The 19,309-nt window shown below is 44.5% G+C and overlaps 1 protein-coding gene across 1 annotated transcript; it reads left to right on the top strand.

The window, feature by feature from the left end:
- Positions 1-3,893: 3,893 nt before the first annotated feature.
- Positions 3,894-17,266, top strand: LOC106001042 (chromosome unknown open reading frame, human C10orf53). Its single transcript, XM_013036211.1, has 3 exons — positions 3,894-3,990; positions 15,755-15,874; positions 17,202-17,266. Exons 1-3 carry the CDS (start codon positions 3,894-3,896, stop codon positions 17,264-17,266), a joined length of 282 nt encoding a protein of 93 aa, XP_012891665.1.
- The last annotated feature ends 2,043 nt before the right edge of the window (positions 17,267-19,309 follow it).

Here is a 19,309-nt window from a genome sequence, read left to right as displayed (position 1 = left end):
GCTCATGCCTATAATCCTAGCTACGCAGGAGACTGAGATCTGACAGCCCGGGGAAGGAAACTCCATGAGACTTATATCTTTAACCATCAGAAAACCAAAAGTAGAGCTGTGGCTCAAAGTGGTAGATTGCTAGCCTTGAGCAAAAGAGCTCAGAAACAAAATCCGGGCCCCAAGTTCAAGCCCCGTAACTGACCAAAAAAAAAAAAAAAAAAAGCATAAAGAGTTTACTGGATCAAGGTCAGGGAGAAGATGGAAGTCAGGGAGCACAATACAAGGATTGTTTCTATGCACAGGGCCATCTACAAACCCTGAATAGGCAGCCTGGGGATGAGCTGTAGGTTTAGAATCCTTGCAGAAGCAGTGAGTATCACCAAGGAGGACCCAGGATCCCAAAGGACCATTCACAGAAATGAGGATAGAAAATAACACCACCGAAATGAGTAAAATACACAAATATACCACCAGGCATGGTGGAGCACACCTGTAACCCCACCTACTTGGAAGCTGAGGTCCAAGAACAACCTGGCAAAACCGAAAGTTGCTATGGTTTTTTGGTTTCCAGTATATTTTCATTGGCTATTGTTGTGGCATAGTAGTAGCTTTAGCTTCTTTTCCATTTAATGCAGATTGCATAAAACACTGACAGGGAAATTTAAAAATACGATAAAACTAGTTTGAAACCCTGAGATTTTTTTGTATCATTCTAATACAATGGAAGTTCACAGCAGTTTTGATTTGTGGTTATTAAGTAAAGAGGGTTTCTTTTAAAGATTTTTTAATTGTTATTTTAAAGGTGATATACAATGGGATTACAGTTCCATAAGTCAGGTAAAAAGTGCATTTCTTTGGGGACAATGACATCCCTTCCCTCACTCTCTCCTAGTTTTTTCCTCCCATACCACCCACAAGTTGTACAATTCATTTTCAACAGTGTCTAGTGAGTACTACTGCTGCATTTGTTCGCCCTTTGTCCCTCTATTTTTGTGCCTTCCCTTATACTCCCAAAGGCGTATAAATGAACATTCAGAACAAAAAGGAAAGAAAACAAAAACAGGGAAGAAGAAAAGAAGGAGGAGGAGAAAGAGGAGGAGGCCTCATTTTCATTTCCTTGAGTTCAGATAGTTCCTATGTTAAAAAAAAAAAAAACTAACTAAAAACCCAGTTGAAAGCACCATCCCAGAAAACCCACAGGTACACAGTCACATACAGAGAAAGGGGGGTTATTATCAGCAGAGCTAATAAGGCTAGTTCTCTCACTGGAGGGAGAGAAAAAGCACTTGTCTTTGTCCAGGGAGATTTTTATAATATAGAGGGGCTAAGGGTGGAATTTCATGCACCTGTTATGGTGGGCTAAGATTTATGGCAGCTGCCCAAATAGTAGATAAGGGGGCCTGCTGTTACCATTTATGGATGTGTCTGGCCAAATGGAATGTTACTTCAAGGAGAGAGGGAGGAAGCTGGTGATCAGCTGCCTGCAACAAAAGCGCCCTTTGTTGGCCAATCTGGGGAAAGGAGCTTTACAGGTAACACCTATAAACCTAGCTACTCAGGAAGCTGAGATGTGAGGATTAGGGTTTGAAGCCAGCCAGGGCAGGAAAGTCTATGAGACCTTTTCTCCACTAAACTACCCCCCCCCCAAAAAAAAAGCCATAATTAGAGTTGTGGCTCAAGTTGTAGAGCGCTAGTCTTAAGCAAAAGAAGCTCAGGAATAATGCAATGCCCAGGTGCTGAGTGCAATCCCCAGGACCAGCACCAAAAAAAATAAAAATAAGAAAAACTAAAGCCGAAAGGGTTATCGGCATGGCTCAAGTGGTAAGAGGCACTGGGTTCAAAACTCCATTACTGCCAAAATGTCTCTGTGAGTGCACATACGTGTGTGTGCACACATACTGTGTGTGTGTGTGTGTGTGTGTGTGTGTGTCTAAGCTCCACGTGTACTATCGCACAATTTCAAGTGATTGGCTAGGTCAGGAAAGCTCAGCCTTGAAATTCTACATAAATGGATTGCTGGTGCAATCCGGACCAACCAACAAACAGGTTATAAAACAAAAAGTTTGGGGCTGGGAAGGTGGCTCAGTGGAAGAATGCTTGCCTTGCATGCATAAGGCCCTGGGTTCAATTCTTCAGCACCACATAAGCAGCAAAAGCTGAAGGTGGCACTGTGGCTCAAGTGGTAGAGCTCAAGTGGTAGCCTTGAGCTGAAGGGCTGAGGGACAGAGTTCAGGCCCCACAACCAGAAGAAAAAAAGGGGGGCCAGGTACGGGTGGCTCATGCCTGTAATCCTAGCTATTCAGGAGGCTGAGATCTGAGGATATCCATTCAAAGCCAGCCAGAGCAGAAAAGTCCCATGGGACTCTTATCTCCAATTAATCACTCAAAAACCAAAAGAGAAGCTGTGGCTAAAAGTAGTAATTGCTAGCCTTGAGCGAAAGAGCTCAGACACAGAGGGCCCAGTCTCTGATCCCCCGTACTAATACTAATAATAACATAATCATAGTGATAATCATACAAATCCCTGCATTTTTAAAAAAAAAGTTTTCCATGCCAGCTGAGACAGAAATCTATGAGACACTGATCTCCAATTAACCAGCAAAAAGCTGGAGATGAGCTGTGGCTCAAGTGGTAGAATGCCAGCCTTGAGTGAACAAAGCTAAGGGACAGCATCAAGCCCCATGACTGATACAAATAATATTATTATTAATACTAATACGAATCCCTGCATTGTTCAAAAGGGAAAGTTTCAACTCCCATTGGTTTTTTAGCAATTAAAAATGTACATTGTAATCACAAGAGCTTATCTAATTGCTATAATAGACTACCCCCAGGATCCCCTCCAGGGATTTCAGAATAAATGTTTCCTTCTTTTTTCTGTCACAGACTGCTGTGACACAGGCAGCTATTCAGTGCCCCAGATTCCTAGTATGTATGGGGTTCCTCACCCCTTGGGTGAGAGATCTCTGCGTCTAGGGCTAAATGGAGAGAGAGAGAGAAAGAGAGAGAGAGAGAGAGAGAGGCAGCAGGTGTGCAGGTGACATTTTATCACCAGGCCTAGAAGTGCTGAATTCCAGGGCAGAGCTGTTGAACAAATGAAGCTGAGATTGGTGAATACGTCATTTTTATTTCTGCTAACTAGTTAGAGTACACAAACAACTTTCCAAGAGAGAAGACAAAAATAAATTATTGTTTAAAAAACTGTGCTGAATCAAAAACAGGCAACAAAATAGCAGCACAAGGGTTCCCTGATCACTTAACACCCCTTCCTGACATGACCTCTCTAAGCCTTACTTTTGTAAATATAAATTGAGGGAAGGTATTCTGACAAGATTCTCTCATCCCAAATTTTCTGCAACTGGATGTTTAGCTGCTCTGTGTGTGTGTGTGTGTGTGTGTGTGTGTCTGTGTGTGTGTGTGTGTGTTGGTGCCAGTACTAGCACTTGAACTCAAGGCTTCACTCTCTTGCTTAAGCTGTTTCACTTCTGGTCCTCTCCCACTTAAGCCACACCTCCACTTCCAGGTGTTTGCCGGTTACAGAGAGGGGTCTGTCTGCCCACACTGGTCTGTCCACACTGGTTTTGAAGTGGGCTTCTGAGATCTCAACCTCCTGAGTAGCTAGGATTACAGGTGAGAGCAACCAGCGCCGGCACCCATTACTTTGTTACTTTGATTCACCCTTTGTTACTTTGATTCACCGTTAACAGGAGCCAGGGAACCCGACCCTGCGGTGGGCTCGGGAGAGCAACTTGGGCCCTGGGTGGGACCTTGGAGTGGGGGTGGGTGGGGCCGTAAATCCTCCACCCCCGCCCGCGAGGCCACGCCCACCGCCCAGAGCGGAAGGGCGGTTGCCTAGCAACAAGAGTCGCGCTGTGTGCCTGAACACCTGGGGCTGCCCAGGTATGCCCAAGAACGCCGAGGTCACCCTGCGCTACGGGCCCTACAGCCCCGTGGGGCTGTCAGTGGAGCACCGTACCTTCCGCCTGGAGGGTCTACAAGGTGGGCTACTCGGCGGCGGCCCCAGTGTGTGCCCGGCCTCGGGGTGTGCGCGCCGTCCCCCTGGAACCCTTGCCGGCTCCGGCTGGGCCCTGGCTCCGGCTGGGCTCCGGCTCGGGCTGGGCCCCCCGCCCCCCGCTCCGGCTGGGTCCCCCGCTCCGGGCGAGTCAGCCCTCCACCGCTGGACGTGAACTGAGAACAGACAGGAGTGTGGGCCACTGAGAGCCAGCCAGCCACACAGATCATCTTGACAGAACACAGTGCCCAACCTCATTTTAGAAACAGGGAAACGGGGTCCGAAATACCAAGAGCCATTCCCCAAGTCGAATGGCTGTGAAATGGCAGCGCTGAGACTCTATTCTGTGCTCACTCGGTCGTGCAGCAGATCTTCCCGGGACAGATGTGCGAGGCGCTCCCAGGTACCCAGGGCTCACGGCTGGACGTCAGTGTGTGTGTGCTGGAGCCACCTTCTCCCTGCTGAGAGCCCTGGGGGCTTGGGGTCGGCCCTCGGGAGACCTAGCTACAACGGCAGGGGCAGGGGCAGGTCAGGAAAGGTGCATTCCATCACATTGCATTTGAGTCTAGAATGAGTAGAAATTAACCAGGTACCCAGAGGCAAGAGCATTCCAGACAGGACAGCTATGTGCCAAAGCTGAAGGCCTAGACAATGTTGAGTTGATAAAAGGGAAAGCACCAGAGAGACAGGGGTCACACTGCTGTAGGTACGGCTGCTCTGACAGGTGACAGGGGCTAAGAGTGGCAGAAAGGAACTCAGAGAGGCTGCTGGGGTCCAGCGTTGAGGTGAGAGTCGTTTGGTCCAGGACAGTTATAAAAGGATGCATAATGGTTCAGAGTGAAAGCAAGGAGACTCTCCACGATGGTGGATGTGGCAGGTCCATCCAGCCAGAATTGGCAAGAGATAGTGCTGATGAATGGGAATCATAATTTGGAACATGTTCCACTTGGGACATATTTAACTTCAGGTGCTTTTTGCTACCCATATCAAGGTAGCAAGTCAGATCAGCTCTGGAGTTCAGAGGAAAAATGCAAGATAGAAAGGGGTGAGTGGATAATTTGAGGAGAATATCCAAAAGAGAGCCCAGGGCTGAGCATTATTGATGAACTTCCATTATAAGATACAAGCTAAAGATCTTCCAGGAAGAATGACATAACACCCCGAAAGACCCAAAAATCATGGGAGCAATCAGGGAAAGTTTCCTGGAGGAGGTGGCATTTGAGTTTGAGTTTGAAGGTTGAATGGAAAACCACCTGAGAAAGAAAGTTGCTTTCCATGAGAGAACAATTGATGGAGGCATCTTATTATAAAGAGCTCAATGTTGGTATTAGTTGACTTGAGCTGCAAATGCCACAGATTAAATGAGTTAAAAAACAGTTTGCTCAAGGCTAGTGCTCTACTACTTGAGCCAAAACTCCACTTCTAGCCTTTTGGTGGTTAATTGGAGATAAAAGTCTCATAGACTTTCCTGCCTGGGCTGGCTTTGAACTGCAATCCTCAGATTGCAGCCTCCTGAATAGCTAGGATTATAGGTATGAGCCATCAGCCCCGAGCCAATTTCTTAGTGAATTTTAAATTTCAGTTGTTATACCTTCTAACTCTAGAACCTCTGCTTGGTTCCTTTTCAGAACTTTTGTCTTTTACTTGATTTTAGAAGTTTTTTAATAATCCATTTTCCTGCTTTGTTTTAGTTCTTTGCTAAGATTTCCTTAGGTTCTGTGAGGATATTTAAGAGGTGATCTAAAGTAAGCTCAATGTCTGCTATTTCTCAGGGACAGTTCCTGCCAGTTTTTCCCTTTCAATGTGGCATACTTCTTGTTTTTGTGTATGGTTTGTGGTTGTAGTGCTGAATCTAGATATTAGTGTTGAGTTCTAATACTAGAATACATTCTCTGTGAAGATGAGATTCTCCTCAGTCCTCAGAGTTTGCTCTTGCTGATTTCTGAAGGCTTGGGCTGTGTTCAGTGTTTTCACTAACACTGCCTTGAATACCAGAAGCTTTCACATGAAATAACCCCTTGTCCCATGCTTTGTATATTTTCCGGTTAAGGGACACTCTAATACTTAGCCAGGCTATTCACAATTCTCCTCAGCCTTTACTTACTTTCTGCTTCACTGGAGAAAGCTTAAGGATCTTTGTCATCTTTTCTGATAATGCATCTGCCCTGGGCAACACTCGACTTTCTAAACTGCTCAGTATATGTGAGCACTTTCGAATGCCCCAATTTCCCAAAGAAAATCTGAGCTTTAGTGTATGGCTCCAGTGTTATCTTGCCCAGGCAATTGTGGATTTTTCATTTGCCTTACAATTTTTGTGAGCTGCTCAGGGTTTTACCATCCTATGTAAATTCTAAAGACAAGGGCCTGTGACCTTATTTTAGGAAGCCCCCGAGTGGGTCAGGACCCAGACAGAAGCATTCAAACATAAGGTATTCTTTGCCTTCTCCGGAATCAAGGACGAATTTCACATTGGGAATGGGAGCTCCAGTCTTCAAGGCTATCACCAAATCAGGAGAGACAGGGCAAAGGCCGGAACAATGCCACCAAGCTTGTCTGCTGTTTGACAGGTGCCTTCTTCTGCATTCAGTGCTCACTTGGTTGCTGTAGGTCTTTCACTGTTTTCTGAATCCCTGACCATGTTTGTTCTGACAGCTCCTGGTTGTATTGTGATGTTTCTGAGGAGTATAGGAACTTGAGGCTGCCCGTTCTGCCCCTTTGCTGATGGCTGCAGACACTCTCAATTGTATTTCTTACTGCTTCCACAGTCAACAGATAACATTGATTTAATGTGAATTTGATTGTATTATTTATGGAACCAGATAACTTGAGGGGATGGGTAGGGCTAAGAGAAATGAGAGAGAATGATGGAAAGGGTAACACTATACTCATAAATTCACAAGTTGAATCGAAATAGCTTTGTACAACTACTTAAAGATAATTAAGGATTTAAAACATGGAAAATTATGTCATTTACCAAGTATACCAAAAATTATGCTAAAGCAGAAGGCATACATAAATAAACCTACAAGGGCTAAGAAGGAATAAAAACCTTCACTTAGTTGGCCATATGAGTAATGCAAACCAGATCTGCACATAGGATAGTGAAGTTTGACACATGTTAATTCTTAATATTCCCACAGGGTCACAGGGAAAAGAGAGGCAGCATGGGACCTGTTTGAAGAACAGGAAGAACTGGCTATATAGAGGGTAGAGAGAAGCAACAGAGGCTTAGCAGCCTGTGTACTTGTTGAGATAGGGTCTCCCTAACTTTCTCCCTGGGCTGGCCTTGAACTATGATCCTTCAGATCTCTATCTCTATCGTAGATGTAAGCTATTATATCTGGCATCATACATCCTTGATGGAAAAACAAATTGGACAGTTAGTTTGGGAAGCAAAGAGGCAGCATCTATTAAAATGTAACCCATACTGTACAATTTCTTTTTTTAATCTCTGTCTCTTGTGTGTGTGTGTGTGTGTGTGTGTGTGTGTGTGTGTGTGTGTGTGTGTGTGTGTGTATCTGTGTCTGTGTAGGGTTTAAACTCAGGGTCTCATGATCTCAGATTTTTCTGCTCAAGAATGACACTCTATCACTTGAATACACTTCGAGTTCTGGCTCCTTTCTGGTTACTTAGAATTAAGACTCTCTCAGCTCCATCTACCTGGGCCAGCTTCAAACCTTGATCCTCAGATCTCAGACTCCTGAGTAACTAGAATTATAGACATGAGTCACCAACTCCCAACTTGTTTCATTTTTTAGGTATTTTCCTTATTTAAAGAAAAAATTCAGGGCTGGGAATGTGGCTTAATGGTAGAGTACTTGCCTAGCATGCTTGAAGCCCTGGGTTCGATTCCTCAGTACCACATAAACAGAAAAGGCTAGAAGTGGTGCTGTGGTTCACATGATGGTAGAGTGCTAGCCTTGAGCAAAAGAAGCTCAAGGACAGTGCCCAGGCCCTGAGTTCAAGCTCCACGACTAGCAAAAAATAAAAATAAAAAATTCACACATTCTCAGAAGGCATGCTATGAATGTTTTCTGAAACATTCTTGGTGAGAGCAAAAATTAAGAAACAACCAGAAACCCAAGTGCCCAATTAAATTGCAACACATATATCCTCTGAAATATAATACAGTGGTGAAAATGAATACCACACACCTATGAAAGATCAGGCCTGGGTCTCCACAACCCAGTGTAAGATACAGTCAGACCATGTGTGTTGCTGAATCCTTGTATACCCAATCTCCCTTCTTCTGAAAGAAACAGAGCAGGAGTAGGGAAAACTGTGAGATGATTTTGAAGTTTTTGTCCTTTTCTATAATTTCTAAGGGTCATAAAAGTCATGAGTCTAAATTTATAATCTGATAAAAATTTAAAAGTATAAAATTTTTTCTTAAGAAGCAAGAAAGACACCACTGATGGTATACGCCTGTAATCCCAGCATTCTGGAGACTGAGGCAAGTGGAGTGCTAGTCTGAGGCCAGACTCAGCTGAATATAGCAGGACTGTCTCAAGAACAAGAGCAAGATCTGGGCACTGGCGGCTCATGCCTGTAATCCTAGCTACTCAGGAGTCTAAGAGATGTGAGGTCTGCAGTTCAAAGGCAGCTGGGTCAGCAAAGTCTGTGAGACTCCTAGCTCCAAGTAACCATCCAAAAAGCCAGAAATAGAGGTATAGCTCAAGTGGTAAAGCACCAGCCTTGAGTGGAAAACACTAAGGAAGAACATGAGGCACTAAATTCAAGCCCTAGTACCAGCACACATGTGTGTACCTCTCCCTCCCCCCCCTCACACACAAGAAAGGAGAATGCTTCAGCAGGGAGAGGGGAGAGCTGAGTAAGCCATTCAATATGTGAGTGGCTTCTGCACCTCTGGGCCTTTGAGAAGTCAGATTGAGGGCGAGGTAAAGGCACGTTGGAGTCAAAGAAGCATGGAGCCAAGGCCCAGGCTCTGGCCCAGGAAGGATGGGAAGAAGTACTTAAAGAAGATCCAGGGAGTGTTGTTCTGGTTGGAGGAGGAGGTTGAATCCTGCAAGGGATCAGCAGGTGGTTGATTTGTAAAATAAGCTCTGTGTATCCACACTTGAACCTCCTCTAATACCAACTGCCAGTGCACACAGAGGCCCAATGACAAGGGCCAACGTGTTCAGAGGAACAAAGCAAAGAGCATCTGCTCCCTCTCCTAGTCTTCCCCATCCTGCTGTTCCACTTTAGACACAATGCTAGCATCACAACAAGTAAGTCTGCTTGCAAGCTCCCTGTCCTAAGTCTGCTTTGGAGTCTAGTGTGTTACTTTAAGAAATCATAGCGCTTTATCATTTGCAGAAGCCCTGCTGTCTTTAGGAAGATGCCTGATCTTTTCTGAATTGACCGTGCCTTAAACAACCTGAAAGCTCTCATTCCTTCTTTATTACCCATGAATGTAATAGTTCAGCAAATGTCTCCACTTGGACTCAACACTGATTAAGTATTAACTAAGCTTAATTAAAGCTTAACAACAGAGTTCTCAGTAATTGCCCGGACCCTGGTTGATCCTTGCCTGCTGTGCTTGTGTCCACTAAACGCTTCACTCAAAGCCAGGAGCTGGTGGCTCGTGCCTGTAATCCTAAGGATTGTGAGTCAAAGCCAGCCCAGGCAAGAAAGTCTATGAAACTATCTCCAGATGAACCAGCAAAAAGCCAGAAATAAAGGTATGGCTTAAGTAATAGAGCACCAGCCTTGAACAGAAAAGGCCACAAAAGAGAATAAGGACCTGAACGAAAGCTCCAGTATCAACTTAAAATAAAAAAAGACCCATTTACAGGAGTTGGAAGGAATCAAACAGATCCTTCCCCCCCCAAATATATTTTTAATAGCTTAAATCTTATTTAATCAAGATACCCAAAGTGCCAGTCTCTTGCTAGTTATGAATTACCAGCCCTCATTCCCAGCTATTCACTTTGGATCTCTGCTACATGGGAGAAGAAAGCAATCTGACTGGGCACTGATAGCTCACATCTCTAATCCTAGCTATTCAGGAAGCTGAGATCTGAGGATCATGGTTCAAAACCAGCCTGGGCAGGAAAGTCCACAAGACTCTTATCTCCAATTAACCACCAGAAAACCAGAAGTGGTGCTGTGGCTCAAAGTGGTAGAGCGCTAACATTGAGGAAAATTGCTGAGGGATAGCACCCAGGCCCTGAATTCAAGCCCCACAACTGACAAAAAAAAAAAAAAAGTGATCTGTCCTTGGACCTTGACTCTCCCTGAGCCTTATTTTAGTCATCCACAGAGAATGGCAGTCCCTCCAGCATCAAGAGGATTGAGTTTCCTATGTCCCTTTACAAAGAATGATGTGGCACTTCAAAGCGGTAGGTGGCCTGTGGGTGGCCTTCCAGTTTCTGGCTGATTTATGCTGAAGCTTAGCAACTGCCTTTGTGGACTTGGTTTCAAGGAGTATATTTATCTGACCTTTCTTTGAATAGGCAGCTCCACAGCAGCTCAGAGGAAAGCTAGGGTCCTCCATGTAAGGCAGTGCCATATGGATAAGCTGCAGGAATTCCGGAGTCTCTTCATCTTTGATCCCTTAAGTCCTACAATTGGACTCCGTAAGTCCATGACTGAGGGAAAGGAAACAGGTGTCCTAAGGCTGAATTCATGATGCAGGCTCTTTAGCAGGTCATCATCCTAATACTTCAATACAGGATCACTCTGACAGCCTCTCAGGGTCCACAAGAATTGATGATGGAGCCCAGCATTGTCTGAAGATGGTTGCTGGAAGACATCTGTGTTGATACCAGGCCCTGGGAAGTAGCAACAATGCAGTAGTGGAAAGTGAGGACCACACATGCCCTTAAAGGCTAGAGCCTGGCCCGGGCGTGGTGGGGCTCGTGCCTGTATTCCTGGCTACTCGGGTAGGCTGAGATCTGAGGACTGTGATTCAAAGCCAGCTAGGGCAGAAAAGTCCATGACATTCTTATCTCCAATGAACCACCTGAAAACTAGCTCAAAGTGGTAGAGCATTAGCTTTGAGCACAAAGGCTCAGGGACAGTGCTCAAGCCCTAGCTTCAAGCCCCACAATGGACTTTAAAAAAAAAAAAAAGACCAGAGAACCTGCATCTAGCAAAGCCATAAAAGGTTGAAATGAGGAGAGACCAGATATAGGCAGGTTTCTTCCCTTGAGGCTACATTTGCTCTCAGTTAAGGTTGGTCCTCATTATTCACCAGGTCCAGCTCCCTGGGGTGAGTTATTTTGTAGATCAAATCCTATTTCTAAGCTACTGTGCCATATAAGAGTAATACTGCCAGGTGCTGGTAGCTTACACCTGTAATCCTAGCTACTCAGGAGGCTGAGATCTGAGATTCAAGGTTTAAAGCCAGCTGGGGCAGGAAAGTCTGTGAGTCTCTTATCTTCAATAAACAACTCAAAACCAGAAGTGGAGCTGTGGCTCAAAGGGTTAGAGCACTAGCCTTGAGCAAAAGAGCTCAGGGACAGTGCCAGACCCTGAGTGCTAGCCCCAGGACCCACAAAATAAGGCAAGCAGGGGAGCAAAATTGTTGCCTGGTGCAAGTGGCTCATACCTGTCATCCTAGCTACTTAGGAGGCTGAGATCTGAGTATCTCAGTTTGAAATCGGCCCAGGCAGGAAAGTCTGTGAGACTCCTATCTTCGGTTAACCAGCAAAAACCCAGATGTGGTGGACTTATGGTCCAACTGGTAGAGCAGTAGCTTTGAGCAAAAAAGCTAAGGGACAGTGCCCAGGCTCCAAGTTCAAGCCCCAATAATAGTACAAAAAAAGATTGCTAATGCCCTCATAAAGTAAACTGAAATGGGATAGGAGGCTCCATCAGATGGGCCCTGTGGAGAGGAGGACAATGGGAGGCTGCAGAATCTCTCCACCTTGGATTTTTCTTATAGGGCTGCCCCACCTTGACTATCACCCTCATTCTCTCCAGAGCCCCCCAGACGTAGACTTGGGTGTTAATAGCAGCACCTTGCCCAAAGGTGGAGTGTGAGGAGGGAATCAGAGCTGTTTTGCTCCTGCTTTCTTCCTCTCAGATGAAGCCTGCTCTCCAGGATGGTCTTCAGACTACACAAAGCCAGAATCACGAAGCCAAGCTGTTCCACCCTAAAGGGTACTGTTTGGGGGATGTGGAAGTCCAGAATTTTTGCCCATGGGCTTCATCTTGTCCCTCTAGATAGCCAGCTAACATTCTGAACTGGGCAGAATTGAGCATGTCCTTGTCAAGGTTACTAGTCTGGATGTGCAGGATTGTGTCCAGAAAGTGTTGAGGAATGAGGACTCTGGACCCAATGACAAGGAGTAGTATAGAAAAGAGCTCCCAAACAGAAAGGGCAGGAGGAATCCTCAGCCTTGGTGGAGCTAAAGTATAGGAGTGTATAACATTTATTGAAGTGTCCTCTTTACTGACTGGATAGTTATGTGATCAGGAATACTTGGAGCTTTCTTATTGATTAGGTTTCTTTTCTGTGTGTGTATGTGTTTATGTAATGTGTGTGCCCGTGTGCATGCCAGTACTGGGGCTTGAACTCCAAGGCCTGGGCATTGTCCCCTAGCTTTTGTGCTCCAAGCTGGCTGTCTACCACTTGAACTATAGCTCTACTTCTGGCTTTTTGCTGGTTAGTTGGAGAAAAAAGTCTCATGGACTTTCCTACCCAAGCTGGCTTTAAACCACAGATCTCAGCCTCCTGAGTAGCTAGAAGTACAGGAGTTAGCCACCAGTGCCTGGCTTGTGTGGTGTGTATGTGTATGTGGGGGAGGGACATGTCTATACGTACATGTCCATACTGGTACTGGGACTTGAACTCAGGGCCTCATACTCTGGTTTAGCTTTTTCACACAAGGCTAGCACTCTACCACTTGAGACATAACCCTGCTTCTGGGTTGCAAATACAAGTCTCATGGACTTTTCTGCCTGGGCTGGCTTTGAACCATGATCCTCAGATCCCAGCCTCCTGAGTATCTAGGATTATGAGCATGAGCCATTGGCACTGACTAAAGGGAACTTTTTCACATGGAATCAGCTGCCTGAGAGAGAATCTCTCATGCTTTTCACTTTTGGGTACCTTGTTTTCCTCTCACAAACTGAGTGCCTTCTTCAAAAAATGTTTAAGAACAAGACACTTAAACAGGATACAGTAACACAAATATGCCAAGGAAAACAATGCAGGAGGTCTTTAGAGAGAGGCATTAGCTAAAGTAGGTCAATTAGGGCCACCATTGGGTGCCAGAGGAGTGCTGTCTTGTTAATGGACATCCTGGCTGAAGCTTTCTGAAGTTTCTCTCCAGAAGTGAAATTAAAATCACACAATTAAAATGCTCACAGCTGGAGCTGGATGTTCTTGAACTGATTGAAAGATGAAGTGGACACGCGAACATTTTGAAGCAGCAATTGTTTCTGTAATTAAATGCAATTAACTGGCATAAATGTCTGATTTTTCTTCACCTAAGACTGATTGAAATGCTAAGACTTTAAAAAAAAATCCACACCTGATTTCTCTTCCCATCCTACCTGAAAATCTTACTAGTGTATTCAGACTTTGAAGACTATACATTGGCACAGAAAGTTTAAGTTCAAGGTGACCACATCAGGAAAATTGGGAGGAACCACACTATATAAAATAGAGTCCCGCTGGAGTCTAGTGTCTCACACCTGTAATCCTAGCTATCCAGGAGGCTGAGCTCTGAGGATCGCCTTTTGAAGCCAGCCTGGGCAGGAAAGTCTATGAGACTCTTAATGCCAATTAACCACCAAAAAACTCTGTCTCTCTGTCTCTGACTCTCTCCCTCTTTCTCTCTCTCTCTGTCTCTCTCTGTCTCTGTCTCTCTGTCTCTCTCTCTTTGTCTCTCTCTGTCTCATACACACACACATACACACACACACCACAAAGAAGAAGGAAGAAAAGAGAGCCCAGTGCAGCCCAATCGACATCACTTCTCTTAAACCACACACCCTGCCTTTCCACAATAGAAATTAAATCTAACAATGGCTTATCTCTTCAAAGGAACCATTGCCTGAAAGTGATAAACAACCTGCAGACTCCAAAAATGAAGATAAAATGTTTACTAGCTTTTAGCTTTTTTTAAGTACTGTAGTTTGAACTCAAGGTCTGCAACCCACTCAGCTGGTGCTCTACCATTTGAGCCGTGCCTCTAGACCAGCTTTTTGCTGGTTATTTTGGAGATGGTATCTTGTGGACTTTTTTGCCCTTGAACTACAATCCTCCAGACCTCAGCCTCCTGATAATTAGGATTGAAGGAGTGAGAGTGAATCACTAGCTCCACTGGCTTTTTTTAAATGCATACTTTATGTTGATATTATTGTATTTTTAAATTAATTTTTAATGTATTTTTTGTTTATGTGTACCAAGGAATTGAACCCAGGGCCTCCTGTATATTAGGCAAATACTTTACCACTAAGCCACATTCCCAGCCCTACATTAGCTTTTGGAAAGAACATTTTTACAAATCATAATAAATCTGGAAATTGATAAAATAATCAAAAAAATTTCATATAACCTCACCATATAGAGAGAGCCACTCTTTTTTTTCTTTCTTACATGAACCCTCAATTGATATTGAACATTCATTCATTCATGCATTTTGTGCCTGTACTAGGGCTTGAACTCAGGGCCTGGGCACTGTCCCTGAGCTTTTGTGCTGAAGGCTAGTGCTCTTCTTCTTGAGCTATAGCTCCACTTTCACCTTTTTGGTGGTTCATTGGAGATAAGAATCTCGCAGCATTTCCTGCCCAGGCAGGCTTTGAACAGAGATCTTCAGATTTCAGCTTCCCCAGCAGGATTACAGGTGTGAGCCACCAGCACCTAGCTCTGGATGGCTATTCATAATGTTGTAATAGACATATCTGTATCTTCATTTTTGTTTATAATACTCTTAGAAATTTAACATTTCACAAACATTTGAAGTGTCCAAATGAACTCTCATCATATGTACAAATTTATGTTGACCATCCTTGTATTATTAAACATACAAGCCAGTCACAGAATTTTGCTGTTATTATAATATGGAAAAGACAATTTGTTGTAAAATTTTTCCTTCATTTAGAACTTTATTGGAACTTTTAAGTTGTTTTATTATATATTTTTGTGCCAGTACAGGGGCTTAAATTCAAGATCATGAACTTTGCCCTGGCTTTTTCACTCAAAGTTGGTGCTCTACTGCTTAAGTCACTTTTCTACCTCTGGCTTTTTGCGGTTAGTTGGAGATAAAATCTCTTAGATTTGCTGGCCTGGACTGGTTTCAAACTTTGATCCTCAGATCTCAGTCTCTTGAATAGCTATGATTATAGATGTGAGCCACCAGCTCCCTGACTGAAGCTGCCTTCTGAGTGAAATATCCTGGGCCAATAGCTAGAATTACGTTTTGAAGCTTTTAGTTTATTCTGGTAATTGCCCTCTGGGAACAGATTAAGAGGCTGGAGGGAGCAATTCGGAGTCCCCACCGATATGGAGCATCAACTCTGAAACCTGTGGAAAACCCAGTAGACATTTCCAGAGAAAACAGATCCTCTGCATCTGGAATAATTTGCAATTTGAATTGCTCAAGTATCTGACTGTGTTTCCCAGCCAGGATGAGACCACGTGGAGGCCACTACAGGGAAGGGTCCATCGAGTGGTAAAATTATTGCCGTGAGCACCAGGGAAGAGACAAGCTGCTGTATCTATGAGGACCTATAGCCAGGTTAATCTCTCTCTCTCTCTCTCTCTCTCTCTCTCTCTCTCTCTCTGTCTTCTAGCTGTGTTGATCCAAGATGGACATAAGGTGACCCTAGAGAAGATAGAAGACTGGAATCTGGTGGAACTCATGGTAAATGAAGAAATCGTCTTCCACTGCAACATTAAGGACTTGGACTTTGGTGAGTAAGGTTTGTATACAGCCCTCTGCCTCCTTTGAATGTCTCTCTGGTCAGTGTGTCATGCTTAAATCCAAATTGGATTTCTTTTTGAGTGTTTAGGGGTTTTGTTTTTAGTTTTTGGGGGTTTTTTGGTACTGGTTCTGGGGACTTGAACTCAAGGACTAGCGCTTTCCCAAACTTTCTTACTCAAGACTAGTGCCCTACCACTGGAGCCACAGTTGTACATCTAGCTCTTTGGTGGTGAGAGATAAGAATCTCACAAACTTTTCTCCCTGGGTTGACTTTGAGCCTTGAGCCATACTTCTCAGATCTCAGCCACCAGAGTAGCAAGGGTCAAAGACATGAGCCGCCAGCCCCAGGCTTGTTTTAAATTCATACTCAGAGGCTTAAGTCCTGTGGCACATGAAAAAGAGCATCACAAACCACACCTAGAAAAGGGAAGAACTTGTTGCCAGAACTCTGGAAACAGTGGTTTGTGAGTTTTGTTTTAGTGTGTGTGTGTGTGTGTGTGTGTGTACTGATACTGGGGCTTGAACTAAGAGCCTAGGTTCTGTCCCTGAGCTTTTATTTTATTTGCTCCACTTCCTGAATGCTGGAAACAGAAGAGGAAAGAAAATAAAGTTAAGACTGGCCTTCATGCATATGTGCTGGAACTTAAGGACAATTGTTTTTAGTACTTTATTGTTTTCTTTCAAAGTGATTTTTCTTTTGTCCTGGACTCAAACCCAGAATCTGATGTTTTGCTCATTGGCTGGCACTCTACCACCTGAGCCATGCCTGGGGCTGGGAAGGTGGCTCAGTGGTAGAGTGCTTGCCTTGCATGCATGAGGCCCTGGGTTTGATTCCTCAACACCACATAAGCAGAAAAAGCTGGAAGGCACTGTGGCTGAAGTGATAGAGCTGAAGAGCTAAGGGACAGTGCCCAGGCCCAGAGTTCAGGCCCACAACTGACCAAAAAAAGAAAAAAAAAAGATTTTTAGTTAGCTTGTTCATTCTATCCAGACTTGCTGAGAGTCAGCTTGCCTGCAGTGCAGAACACTTTCCGCAATGTTCTAGAGATTTCTTTGCAGGGTTTCTGTCCTGGGAGTAAACTTTTCCAATCTAGTAAGACTCTATTAAAACCTAGTTAACATTTTACATATCTTTAAAATGGTGAGGCATGGCTTTGTTGATAGAGCACTAGCCAGTGAGAGAAAGCATCAGGAATTGAGTTTGAGTTTGGGTCTCAGAGCTAAAAAAAATGCATTGCTAGTGGGAACTCAGGTATATTTAATAGAACAGTATATTATGCATAATGCTAGCCAAAGCAAATTTTATTATTTTCTAGGAGGTGATGGTCAGCTGGACCCCCTGTGTGAGAAGGCCAGGATCGCTGTGCTAGATGCCTACTGATCTCCTCATGGAGCCAGCAGAGTGAACATCAGCTTCCTGGTCTAGTCTGGAACACCAGCCACACAGGCCCTGTGGGAACCACACCCTGAGCCTCACCAACCAGAGCAAGCTGCACCCTCTCTGCCTGCATAGCCTCAGGTTTGCCACCCATGCACAGGGGCTCTGCAAAAATAATAAAACCACATCATTTGCAGCACCTCTCAATCTGGTTCCATAGGGAGAGCCCTCTAATATCAGGTACACATTGAGCTGAAGGAAATAATAAAATGCAATCTAATAACAAAGCACCATCCCTTACTAATAATGCACAGTTGCCAGAAGCATTTGAGATTCCATTCTACAGAAAGTGAAGATCTAGAATCAGGTACAATTAAAAAGGCCTTTGAAAATCTGACCAGAAAGTCAATGTGAGTACAGTATTTGGAAACCTGGCTATTACTATAAATTTATTTCTTTTTTCCCATTGGAACAAATAATTAAAATTGCTAACATAAAATTAACTTTAAAAAATCAAATCTTCAGTTATTCTCATCTAAAACAATACACACCTGTAATCCTAGTTACTCAGGAGGCTGAGGATGCCTCTTCAAAACCAGCCCAGGCAGGAAAGTCCATGAGACTCTTATCTCCATGACCAGCAAAAAGGCAGAAGTGGAGCTGTGTCTCAAGTAGTAGAGCACTATCCCTAATGGAAAAAGCTAAGCTATATTTCCCAGGCCCTGAGTTCAAACAAGCCCCAGAACTGGGAAAAAGAAAAAAAAATAAAGGACCAGGCTCCAGCGGCTTATGCACAATCCCAGCTACGCAGGAGGCTGAGATATAAGGATTGTGGAAGCCGGAAGATGCATGTTCAAAGACAGCTCAAGCAGGGAAGTCCGTGGGACTCTTTAATTAACCACCAAAAAGCTATTAGTGGAGCTGTAGTGGAGCACTAGCCTTGAGTAAAAAAATCTGAGCGAAGAGCTGGGAAAGTGGCTCAGTGGTAGAGCGCTTGCCTTGCATGCCTGAGGCCCTCGGTTCGATTCCTCAGCACCACATAAGCAAAAAGAAAAAAGCCAGAAGTGGCACTGTGGCTCAAGTGGTAGAGTGCTAGTCTTGAGCTGAAGAGCTGAGGGACAGTGCCCAGGCCCAAAGTTCAGGCCCCATCACCGGATCCCCCCCCCAAAAAAAATATGAGCGACAGTATGCAAGCCCTGAGTTCAAGCTCTAGGATGCGCGCGCGCGCACGCGCACACACACACACACACACACACATTTTTAAAGAAAAATATCTACCTTTTTTTTTTTTTTGCCAGGCCTGGGGCTTGAACTCAGGGCCTGGACATGGTGCTTGAGCTTCTTTTGCTCAAAGCTAGCACTCTATCACTTCAGCCACAGTGCCACTTCTGGCTTTTTCTGTTTATGTGGTACTGAGGAATCCAACCCAAGGCTTCATGCATGCTAGGCAAGCACTCTATTACTAAGCCACATTCCCAGCCCCCTATTTTTTGCATTAGTCAGTAACAGGTTGTTTTGAAGGGAACAGAAAGGAGTCCTGAGCAGAAGCTGGAAATGGTTCTCTTTTCCCTTGGGAGGGCAAGTAGGCCCACATAAAGGTGATCGGAGCTCCAGTCAGATTTAAAAAAAAAAAAAATCAGTCATGCCAAAATGACATTCAGTTCATTTCTCTAAGTGTTAAGTGCCAAACTATAGTAAACATTAATTATAGTTGAAAGAGAGGGGGAAATGGAGATACAGTATAATGACGGTAAATCTGAGGTCATGGCAAGAAAGGCCTAATGCATTCCAGAACAAAGACAGACTCCCGACAGGGGCTGGAGCCTATGCTGACAGAGTAGGGTGTGCAGGGCTTGAAGCCTACAAGTCGTCCTTCCCCCTGACCTGGCAGTGTGAACCCTCCTGCACCCCTACTACAAAAGCCAACAGGGGTTCCATGAAACCAGTGCGAAACACAAGTTTCTTCTTGCATGTGATCAAGTAGAAGATATCATTTGAAAACTCCAGCCTAGCCTTTGCTTCTCAGAGTTGATCTGGAGCTTATGA

This window comes from Dipodomys ordii, unplaced genomic scaffold (assembly GCF_000151885.1).
Source record: "Dipodomys ordii isolate 6190 unplaced genomic scaffold, Dord_2.0 Scaffold259, whole genome shotgun sequence".
Taxonomy (NCBI): Eukaryota; Metazoa; Chordata; class Mammalia; order Rodentia; family Heteromyidae; genus Dipodomys; species Dipodomys ordii.
Note: the sequence above shows the minus strand (reverse complement) of the source record. Positions and strands in the feature narration are given on the sequence as shown.

Bases quoted from the DNA above. Each gene is read 5' to 3' on its own strand.
- LOC106001042 (XM_013036211.1), top strand. From the start codon at position 3,894: ATGCCCAAGAACGCCGAGGTCACCCTGCGCTACGGGCCCTACAGCCCC. The intron at 3,991-15,754 runs GTGGGCTACTCG...TCTGTCTTCTAG, and splicing joins CCGCCTGGAGGGTCTACAAG to CTGTGTTGATCCAAGATGGA. The intron at 15,875-17,201 runs GTGAGTAAGGTT...ATTATTTTCTAG, and splicing joins CATTAAGGACTTGGACTTTG to GAGGTGATGGTCAGCTGGAC.